This window comes from Ruditapes philippinarum, unplaced genomic scaffold (genome assembly GCF_026571515.1).
Source record: "Ruditapes philippinarum isolate M1 unplaced genomic scaffold, ASM2657151v2 ctg464_1_1_1_1, whole genome shotgun sequence".
In the NCBI taxonomy this organism is placed as follows: domain Eukaryota; kingdom Metazoa; phylum Mollusca; class Bivalvia; order Venerida; family Veneridae; genus Ruditapes; species Ruditapes philippinarum.
The window spans coordinates 251,362-263,505 of NW_026867304.1; the positions used below are offsets into that span (position 1 = coordinate 251,362).

General features: G+C 33.6%; 2 protein-coding genes across 2 annotated transcripts in view; both read right to left on the bottom strand.

The window, feature by feature from the left end:
• Positions 1 to 12,144, bottom strand: part of LOC132735622 (von Willebrand factor D and EGF domain-containing protein-like) — a 106,275-nt gene that overhangs the window by 35,059 nt on the left and 59,072 nt on the right. The gene's annotated exons all lie outside the window — the stretch shown is intronic.
• Positions 1 to 12,144, bottom strand: part of LOC132735614 (uncharacterized) — a 40,038-nt gene that overhangs the window by 20,207 nt on the left and 7,687 nt on the right. Inside the window, exons 4-5 of the mRNA XM_060722592.1 lie at positions 7,423 to 7,440; positions 6,692 to 6,898 (exon numbers count right to left, since the gene is read on the bottom strand). Coding sequence (XP_060578575.1) covers positions 6,831 to 6,898; positions 7,423 to 7,440 — 86 coding nt within the window. The 3' untranslated portion in view covers positions 6,692 to 6,830. The remainder of the gene's footprint in view (positions 1 to 6,691; positions 6,899 to 7,422; positions 7,441 to 12,144) is intronic.

The window sequence follows — 12,144 nt, forward strand, 5'->3', positions numbered from 1 at the left end:
TACAAACATACAAAATACAGTCTAAGTCTAGTGTTGATTAAGATATATACAAATTTTATAAAGCTTATCCAATTTGAAATTATAAAATTCCTGTCTTTATATTCAAATATTTTTAGGGACTATTACGTTCCGTGTTTTTAATATAACAAAGTCAAATGAAGTTCTTATACAATGCATCATCGACTTGAGCAGAACATGAAATGGTAAAATGTTGATTTCGGAAATATCCGCAGATGTGTTCATACGGCGGTCATTATGGACTATTCAATGTGACATGTTGGTCCCATTCCATGAAGAGCGGCGTATTATTCGTAGATAAAGGAATGACGGAACTAAACAAAATGGAATTTTCAAAGGAGGATTAGACGTTATGAAGCATGCATATTACAGACAAGACGTCAAAAGACAAATTAAAAAAGCAGGCGAAATATCCTATAGGTGATTAAATACGATTAAAATGAGAAGTACTGGAAGCACCAAACTAGGTAAAACACCACATAGAATTAACTAAAAGTCCAACAGACATAATAATAATTTCGTGTTGAATATCTTCAAGGATGGGAAATATACGATCTCTGATTGTATTCACGGGGAAACATTTTACGACTTTTTAAATACCAGGGCTGTGTTTCATAGAAAGTCTTTAATACATCCTTAGTCTTAGGAATATAAAACAAGTTTAGGACTAACTTTAGACCGCTGCAATAAAACTCTTTTATCTTCGCTTAAATACTTACTGTAGGTTATTATAAATTTTCATATCTTGAGCAAAGTTAAGAAACACAATGACAGGCCATTTTATTTACAATGTGAAATTAAAACAATCATGAGATAGGAGTCATAAGTTAGGACATTTTCTTTGAAACGTAAAATTGTCTCAGTTTTGGTCTTATGACTGATTTCAGACTCAGAACTTTCTAGGAAACGCAGCTCTGTTACCTCATCTCTTCCTATTATAAATGACCTAGTTACACTAACCTTCCGTCCGCGGTTCGCACGTGCGGATCAGCATGCGAGTAGCATCGTTTGTATCTATGCAATGCCGAGTGTGTCACCTCAACCTTTATATTACATAAGAATATTGTTCATCTAAACTTCGAGGTAAGATAGATGTTTACGGTTTTGTAAGAAACAAATAACATTACATTCTTACAAAAAACAACTAAACAAAAACCACCAAAGACATACATCCCGACTATTTTTCATGCATTTGTATTTATATAGAAGCACGAAAGTGTGTACTTTATAAAACATGTAACATTATAAAACGTCAAAACTTTATAACTACTTTCAAAGTATTTCGACATTAAAATAATACGATCTTTAAAATTGAATTGATTTTTGTCTTACCGCAACAGTTCCAATGCGCTGAAATATTAAAAGATATACAATATATAAAATACTATTGAATTAAACATAAAATATTGATATGGATGATTGTAATTTTAAAATTTCATAGTAGTAATGTGTTGTCTTTTGATTTAATAGCTGAGTAACCAAAATGTCAAACACAAATCGTTGCTAATGACACTTCTCTACACCTTAGATTTTCCAATATTATTAATCATTTGCCGGTAAAATACCTTATTGTAAGCTTTGTTGCAAGAACCTCCATGTATAAGTCAACAACTTTATATTACCATGGTTTCTTCCAATTATGTCAATACATACTTTGTAACAAGCAACTCGATGTATGAACAATTCAATTATAGTTTACCTCTTTATTTACCAACTCTTACAAACACCTCTATTTATACGCCAAAAATTTTATCTTACCTCAATAATAACAAATTATATTGCTTTTGTTTAAAGCACCTACATGTATAGTTCGCCAATTTAATATTACAACTATCAGTTTTGTATGAAGCAACTCTCATATAAAGCTCGACAAAATTATGTTTACCTCAGTATTTACTACTTCTGTCAGTTCAGACTTTGTTATAAGCAGCTCCATTGTTAAAGTTCAGTTTGTCATCGTAGTCATGATCTATTGTAGTTAATCTAAATCTATACTTGATGCTGGAGTTCCAAAAACATCACCTACCATCAAACTCTAAATAATGTAGAAAAGACTCATGTTCAATACAGAAAAGTAAAACATACTACTCATCAAAGTTTGATAAGGACCACTTTTTGTAGTCTGTTATTATTATTGATTAAATTTCCACATTGAAAAGTTTATTGATATATTATGGTTTCTTTCTATATATAACCAATGAATTAGTCATCTAAACTTAATAATTTGGACTTCAACGTGAGTGTAAAATGATCATAGCGGAATAACTTGAAAAATTCGTAAACTGCTTGAACTTTGTAAAAGTAGTAATTTTTCTAAAGTCTGCATGGAATAAGTTCAAAATCTTGTATAGTGTCCACATATCAGTATTTCCCTCGCTATAATATAATGGGTATAACACATACTCTTTATTGTGGTTTAAACCCCTGTGACACTAGAACGGCGTTCTCACGGCGTCAAAAAGACAATTCAGAATGCTTGAGATGAGCGCAGAAAGATCGCAAACATCGCCACAGCTCGACACAGCATCGCCTCAAGCATCGTAGTGGATTCGCAGAGAACTCCGACCAACGGCGCGCATTTTGAGCATGCTCAAAACAAACGCTGTCACTCGACGTTCTGATAAAAGCGCAGTGGGATCGCAGTTATGACACATTAATAACTCTGTAGCATCTCCTACAACGCATATGAGCGCCGTGAAAGCGCAAAAGGAATGCCGAATGAACGCGGTGGTTATCCACGGCGCTTGTACGAAGATTGTGCGGCGTCTCTACCGCACTAATACTGTGTGCGCAAGGCGCTTTGAAGGAGCTCTACGATTTCAGCGCAGTTTGAGTGCCGAAAGGGTGCCGTAAAAGCGCAGTGGAAGCGCAAATAACGCAGTAGAAGTGCAATCCGAATGGAACGAATCACCAATTGAAACGCCGTGGAGGCTATGTAACATCGCCATGACCGCCGTTAAAACGCCGTGAAGTTTCCATGTCATAAAAAATATCACATTTGTTCTTGCGATCTCGCAGCGCGTTATTAAAATTAACACCCACATGCAAACGCAGTGAAAGAGCAGTCTATTGTGACAGGGCCTTTACATTTAAACCATTATCATGACATCATCATATATTTTCTTATTCATTGGCGAGGCAGCTGACAATAAAATTTTGCAAAAGAAATAAATATCATATAATTCATCATTAAAAAAGATTTACTTTAACACGATGATCGACAAATCGTAAAAATCAAAAAGTGAATAATTCATTTATAACCTGCAAAGAATTTTGTGCACCTACCGTCAAGAAGTTATGTGTAATGTTATTGTTACGAACCTTTATTGTATGGAAAGATGTTTTATTATTATCAGCGTTCATCACGTGTATTCCAGCCTTGCATGCATCAATTTCACGGTTAATGTCTAAAAGTGAAAGCGTTTCCTCGCAAACTCCCTCTCCAGTATTGGTATATGTACAACCTAAAGGTACTGTCTGTTCAACTTCAATAATAGCATAACCATTCTTTGGAAGTCTTCTGGATGTGTCTGAAATCTGTACCGACCACATAAGATACATAAGATGATATTATTTTATCATTGTTTAGAGACCTTTCTATTGAAAATGTGTCCGAGTAAAATCGTATAACCATAAATGCACAGTGTGTTAACTGGAATGCAGGTCTAAGTCGGGGATAAATATAGAGCATGCTTGTTGATTGGGGTTTACTTATTATGATAACAAGGAAAGGGATAATGATCTTGTTTCTATGTTCTTTTTTTATTGGTTCATTTTTTCTGGGGTTTGATATTATCACGAAAAGGAAATTGATTTGATGCAAGAGAGAGAGACCAAAACAACATCAAAACAATCGGCAGTCTGGGTTACGCTCCCCCATTTAAATCTTTTAGCGTCGTGTCTCGATAATCTTTCTATTATCAATTTTATTACTCTTGCCATGTATGCGTATCAAAAAATTAATATGCCTTGTAAACCATTCATATCACATTCACAGCATACGTAATTAAGTATGCCCGGAAGGGAATACATACCTAAATCATAACTTTTAAAAGTTGTAAACAAATTTTTCATTTAATGTTTATACAAATTATAAAGTTGATATATTACCTTCCAACCTGCGAAAAAGGTATTGCTCAATTTTTCATCTATTGTCCCATCTGCAATGACACCGCATTTCACCTAAAACGAAATGTTTAATTCTCTTATTCAAAGACATTTATAAAATAAGTACCCAATATCGTCAATAGTTAAGTTAGTTCTTTTAGGAAATGAAATGAACGCAACAACTATTTGTGAACTCTCAAGTCTTCAAAATACAGTACAACTTCTAAAAAGCAACACCCTTTGGGTGAAAAACAATTTGGTTGTTTTTGACTGGTGTTGCTGAAGAGAAGTAAAAGTTATTTTGAATTGCTATTCTAGAAAGAAATTACACTGCTGTTACAAACTTGTTCTACAGTATGGTGCTCTGCTTCTTGTAGCAATAATAATGATTCAATGTATTCATCTTGTTTAAAATATTTAAGATAAAAGTTATATATATTGTTGTAGATTTTAATCAACATAACCGGGAGCACAGTATCACAACCTAACATTAAGCATGGAATGTTTTTTTTTAAAGTGTGGACATTTAGACAACATTTACGATCTTTAAGGAACATAATATCAAATATGTATATTGATTATTTATGGCAGATTTAAAAACAGTAAAATAATTAGCCCCTTATTTTATCTACCTCATATCCAAGTCGTAATTGATTTAAAGAATCTCCGCTTAATACAAGGTCATCCGGATTAGATGAAAATCCTGTCTCACTCCACAGTGTTCCATTGATATACCTTTTTGAAAGAGATGTATCTAGGACAGTGTATGATGCACTGAGAGAAATAAAGAATTTGAATCATCTTTTTATATACATAGTATTGTGATCATTTACATAATTAAGAAAACATGTTTATCATTTTTAAACAAAACATCGTATATTTTCAACACTAAATTTTTTCTTCACAATCAACGAATTGTTCCACTGTTTCGTTAAACCCATTTTGCCATTTGCAATCATTTTTTTCAATCAAATATAAAAATGATTGTTACCATGTCACTTTGTATTCTGTATTGTCAGTCATCTCAAATGAACATCTGAACTGAATGTATGGTCTATATATAATTCTATCATCACTGACTCTGTCTTCTTTATGTTTTATTTCTGGTATTACAGTCATATTGTTGTAATTGACTGACAAAATAAGTAAATGAAATAATAGGAAAATAAAAAAGAGAAATACAGAATCCCTTAGAAGGCCAAACACGGCACAATTTATAATGTTGCAGGCTCGGTTTGAATGAGCCTTTTTGTGGACGGTACTGGAAAATGCAAGTTTCTGTCCACATCCCCTAGCACCGGCTTAAGCAGACTTCAACATTTAAACATGAAAATGGTGAAATTTTGAATCTATAAACATCCGCTGAAGTGTTCATACGGCAATTATCATGGAACCTTCAATGTGACACAGACGTGTCATTCCATGAAAAGCGGTATATGGTCCCCGAGTTAAACAATGCAAGGTTATAACCTTGATTTTACTGTGAAATCATATTTCATTAATATACGACTTAGAATCCCTTACAAAGAAGGAAATTTGTGTCCAATGACAAATTGAGGCGACTATACATAACTTTTTACTCCTATGTGTAAATGATCAGAAATTCAGATAATGGTGTCGGACACCAAATATTTTCTTCCAAGCACCAAGGCTTTTCTGATTTTTAAAATATTTCATGAAATTTTATTATTTTGATCTTTATTTTCGTCTGACATTTTAACGGAATTTATAATTTAAACTTTAACAATATATAATAATAATAATAATAGTAGTTAATTACATACAATATTTGATATTTTCAATAAAAAAGTTCTAACTTTAGAAATTGCACGAAATGTTTTCATAATTAAAAAGAGGATAAGAGTCCCTAGTATGCAAGGCACCATAATGTTTTTCTCTTATAACCTCAGTGTAGAACACACGTTAAGAAAAGGTTAAACACTTGTTTAATTCAATGTTATCAGAAATAAGCCGATGTCAATACGGACAAGATTCTTTAATTGACTATGTCTGATTTGAAAGAATACTTACTGAGACACAAATGATGATAAAATCGAAAATTTGATACATCAAACATGATTTTCCCATCACATTTTCTTGCATAAACGTAACGATCACAATACTCTTCATAATAATATTCCCCATCAACAGAGTAATCGTAATTGTTATAGTTGTTTTTGTAAACATAGCAAACTGTATACTTAACAGGAATGTTCTCTGGTATATCTAGAGACATTCTCTCTGAAAATAAATAATTTCTTGAGAGTAATAAGGCATTTTTATTATACAGTTGGAAATGTAAAATTGACGTTTCAACGTCCCTCGGCGACTATAAAAGGAATAAACGTGGATATAAGAGGATACTTGACGGCGATTACCTGAAAAAAGAAGACAATAACAAAAAATCAGCATTAAATTTCAAGCATATGATAATGATAATTATATACATACATGTGCATGATGATATTAACATTACTATTTATTTCTTACTTCGTTCATTTGTAAAGTAAGTACTAATAATAAGGATCATATTTGTCGTAAGTACTTGACTATTTTATCAATGTACCTTTCAGAAAGAAAATGTCGCGATACCAATTATTGATACCGACACATTCTTCGAAAACTTCAATTACGTCGCCATAATCAGGCAGCACATACTGTTTCCCGTTTTGATGAGCGTCTAACCATCCAAGCTGTATGTATGATTATGACAAGTTTAGGAACCTATCTGTCACGTTTCCAGCAGAGTAAACAAACTCTGATGACTGGCAAGCTGAAAATAATATTTGTTCATCGTTATTCATATTTATATTAACCGGTTTTGGTAAAAACTTTCAACAATAGTGTTCACTTTTAACTTTACGTGATTGTGTCGATTGTTTGTTCCCGTTTTCGCAGAAATGTTTAAATAATATAAATTGTATGGTGTTGTTACAGTGTAAGTTATATGGTCCTACATGAACGGTTGTTTGTATATATAACCCAAGTCACTAGGTGAAGTTTATATTGCAAATAACCGTTTTTATACATATAAGCTAGCAGGAATCTAGATATCGAATTCATAATGCTGCAAATTTCTTTTATTAGAGAAAAAATGAAATTACTTCAATCGACTGCAGCCATGTATAAAGATCATATACACATCAAAACTATCCAATTGATGAAAAAAGACGTTACAATCGTGCAGTATTAAAAATCTCTGTAATATATAAAGAATGTTTTAAGAAATATATATAACTATCTGAACATAAGTTTAATGTTAGAAAATATCATTTAATAATTTTACATAATACTTACAATCCGTATATACTCTATCTGCAATATAATTAATGAAAAGTTTAAGATTTTTTGACAGTAGAATTTGACTTTATAGATATTATACATGTACAATATCTACTTAAGAGCTTGTGCAAAAGCCCCGGTCACATATTCACGGATAATGCCACGGAAGAGCTACTATCTAATCGTTCACGGATTACTACGGAAATATGAAATTCCGTAGTCCGCTACGGTTCCAGTACGGACACACAACGGTATGAGTACGGAGTCCGACGGATTTTCCACCAAAAGCACCCGGAGAGACACGGATTGTTACGGACAATCACGGTTTGATACGGAACGACACGAATCAGGACGGACGCACTACGGATACACCACGGTCTGCTACGGTATAAGCACGGGTTAGTACGAATAAGTACGGTCTGATACGGAGAAGAACGAATTGATACGGAGAAGAACGAATTGCCACGGATCTATACGGACCTAATACATCCGTCCACAACCTCTTGCATGCTCATTTTCAAAATGCCTCACAAGAAAAGAACACCTAGAAAACGAATTGCAGAGTTCAATGATTTTGTCGAAGAGGATTCGGCCTAATCGCGTCCGACCCCCGAGACACATCAGATCCGAATAAAGTGAATTTCTTGAAGGACGCAGGATCCTCAACAAGTTCGGCCATGAGAGCCCCATACTGAACATGAAGGGGTCTTCGGAAAAGCCCATCTCTAGTCCCCCATCTCCTCTGTCTTCTCTTACCTGATTAGATATGGACTACTTATCATTAATGAAAAATGTTCCTTCTCTTTTAATTTAAAATTGCTGTTTATTTTACAATTACATTAATAATCGTGAATGTTTATGTTTAGAAAATATTAAAAAGCTTGCCAGTGTCAGAGGCTTATGAGAGACTTCTTTTTATGTACAAATTTACTCCAATATCACGATCCAATGTTTGTAAAATAACATTAAAGGTTATTCTATTTCTTATGAATTGTAGTACGATATTAATATATTTTTTTACCTCTATGCATGCCATCAAGCAGCTCGACCACTACCTCTGAGCCATTTCAGTATAAAGTTGCAGCCAGTAAATGCCAATTATCATTTATTGAATATGTCTTTTTAACAAGAAGGTCGTATTTATACCCTTGAAAAAGAACATGATACGAAATTCATCACTAAACAGTGTTGGACCGTACGATTTCGTACCGTTTCGTGTTGCAACGCAATAAACCGTATATTAATCCATGCCTCACCGTAATACAACGTATTACGATCGTTGCTTTCCGTGACAATGACGTATTAATCCGTATTAAAACCGTAGCTTATACGTAGGCTAACCGTACAAATACGTAGTTCTCCGTACCAAACCGTGGAAATCCTTGAGAAGTTGGTGGGCTACGAATCAGCACGGACTAGTACGGTTTAAGTACGGACCAGTACGTATCATTACGGTTTAATACGGACTAGCAGGGATACGCTACGGTTGTTTTTTCCGTAGCAAATTTTTGTGCATGTTCAAAAATTGTCAAGGATCGCCACGGATAGACAAGGACTACTACGATTGATTACGTTACAATACGGAGAGCTACTGACCGGTACGGGTAGCTACGGATGATGCCGGAATAAATCCGTGGCTCTCCCGTGGGCGTATTCCGTGAATATGTGACCGGGGTATTACCTCTATAATTTACATCATTCAATTGTCTATAAGCCTAGAATATATCAGAGTTGGAGATGTTAACATTTTTCATTTTCTATTATAATTAAGGACAATGAAAACGCACGGTCGGGATAATTTCATTTTAACAAGGAAAATATTTTTCTTTGAAATATTTTTTCACAGTTTTTTAAATCCGAATGCATTCCGGTCATTTAGATACCAAAGTTATGAAAAATGATAACATTTTAATGAAGTAATTGCATAGTAAAGACAGTATCCGAAAAAAATCAAAAGTAACACTTTTAGTTAATTGTGATAAGATCACAATAGAAAACAGAACAAACTAATTCATGGTTATTTTATGAAATGAAATCATTCATTTTTCAAAACTGTTTCTTATTAACTTGTTTTTCACACCTTTCTAGGAATGTTAGACACAAATGAGCAATAAAAATATTTATGAGAATGAATATTAAACTATGCCAATGGTCAGTTTTAGAAATCGTAAAAGCTAACATGGAAATTGCATATTCACACTTTTCCTCTATAAAAGTGCTAAATTTCAAATACTACTGGAGACTTGCAAGCAAATTGTATGCAATGGAAGAAATTACCGCTGGGTAGATTTAGGACAGATTCAGTCTGGTCTATCTAATAAACAAAGCGCCAACCGTTTTGGTGTTCATGTGTCTAGAATTGCTCGGTTTCACCAGCGTTTTCGCACTACAGGACGAATGGCGTCAGATTACACAGGCGACTACCCGCTGTAAGGTATATGAGGCGACGTACATCTGTAAGAGACCCTGATGGAGGACATTGTCGTTTCTAAAGATTCCGACGGTGACATTACGAATAGACATTTATGAGTGACTTTGTTTTGGATTTTTTTATTTTGGTTTTTGCCTTTGATAAGTTTTCATTACTGTGATGAAAAAGTGTGATTTTGGGATTTTCATATTAGGTTCTTTGATTTACTGGTATAAATTAATTTTAAACATTTTGAATTATTTTCAGTCGATAAGTTTGCGTTTTTTATGATATATATATCTAATGGAGTTGTTAGTGTTTTGTTTTCATGTAATAAAATGCATGTCTTTGCTAAACTAAAATAACAACACAACACCATATGCAAGGCCAGACGAACGTTTATTACGAGATGGAAGCCGAAAGTAGTTTGTTACAACATGAATTATTGTTTTTTAGCAAGGATTTTCATTCAAACTTTAACTATTCTTAGTATATGGCGTTATACAATTCAAAATTACAAATGCTAATATTTTATCACATTCATGCAAACAGATTTACGCAAAAATATTTCCAATAAACATGAAAATCTACACATTCAAACTTAACAAATCTTAGTTATTGCAAAATGTTTAACTATAATTAAAAGAAAATGCGATTATTCTTGTACATTATACAACCATTTAAAACACTAAAAATGACTACAATTGCCTAAAAAATTGCCTTCATTATCTTAAAACATACGTCTTTGCCGAAATCGGATAATGCTACATTGGCTCGCAGTGCGTTCCGACTCGCCCAGGAAAAACCATCGTGTGGAAACCTGTGTCCATTTGTCAAGTGTCGGTTCGCTAATGTTGGACCTCATCTTGCGACGACGTATGTTTTTGTTACAAAATCAAACATATGAATTAACTTAATAGTGATTACATTAACTACTCTTTTTTTTAAATTTATACAACGCGTCTCTGTGAAATCGTCTGGTAGAATGACCCTCTTTACACATTACAATATGCATATTGTGTTAAGTCACAATTAATTAAACACGACTGACCAGTGTTCACCCTTTTGAATGCGTAACGCGATAGACAATAATTTCACGCTATTACTATCGAAACGCGTGAAATATTAAGTCTTTGCTAAACTAAAATAACAACACAACACCATATGCAAGGCCAGACGAACGTTTAGAAAATAAAAAAGACTGGTGTTGTATCGGATTGTAAAACAACAACAAAAAGTATTATAATCCTAAAAGCTTAGATACTTCTAATCTCCTGTCCAAAGAATCGGCAATATAGCCATCTTTACTACTGTCAACCTTCCAACGACCGTGTCGTTTCAAACACCGATCATTCACACCTGCATTAGCAGCAGCAGTTACACCACCAGACCGTAAGGAATGCAATCCCAAGTTCAAATCTCCTGCTACCTCTCTCAACCTGTGTTACAAAGTTTCCCTTGCTCGAGTGTAACTCAAACATTTGTCTTTATAAATCAGACAACCATTACCTTTTGACCGTATACCAGGACGAAATAAAAATTTAGGACTGCTTATACATTGTTTTGAAATTCTTAAATACCGTTGTAGCATTACGTATGGACATGCTTCAGAAACCCCTTTTGCAATAACAATTTCTGAGCCAAAACGATACTGATCAGTTCTGCTTTTGTTAATTTTCAAAGAAACATAACAATTTCTGAGCCAAAACGATACTGATCAGTTCTGCTTTTGTTAATTTTCAAAGAAAAATAATTGTCATGAAAAGTAATGTCATTACAACGGAGATTTCGTATCTCATCAAACCTTAAAAATTCAACATAACCCAATAAAATCATACATAAATCTCGTACTACGAAAATGTCAATACTGTTTGCATACTTTGCACAAAGTTCAGTAATCATTTCTGTAGAAACTGGTTCTTTTTTGTTGACCGGTTTAGAATACAGACGCTTAGATGTTTCTAATAAGTTTTTTATAAACAAGTTTGATCTGGTAGATTACGGAGTGAATGAGCCCATTTAATTCCGTAGACCGTAGAAAAAACCATGGCATAAGAACACTTTTTATCTATTAACTCAGTTAAGTACATAGCTATTAGAATTGGCGAAGCTGGAACACTCTTGCCTCCCTTTGATTTAATATATTTTTCCCATTTCAGAAAATAATAATAATACTTTTCACTGTACTGTCCCTTTTAGAGCTAACAAGATAATCAGTCATCTTCCCAGCGGTATCTTTAAAAGAACTGTATGAAACGCCTGATTTCTGTACCTCATCCTCAATGCACCGTCTCAAGTTTAAACCTGAAGGAAAACGCAAAATATAA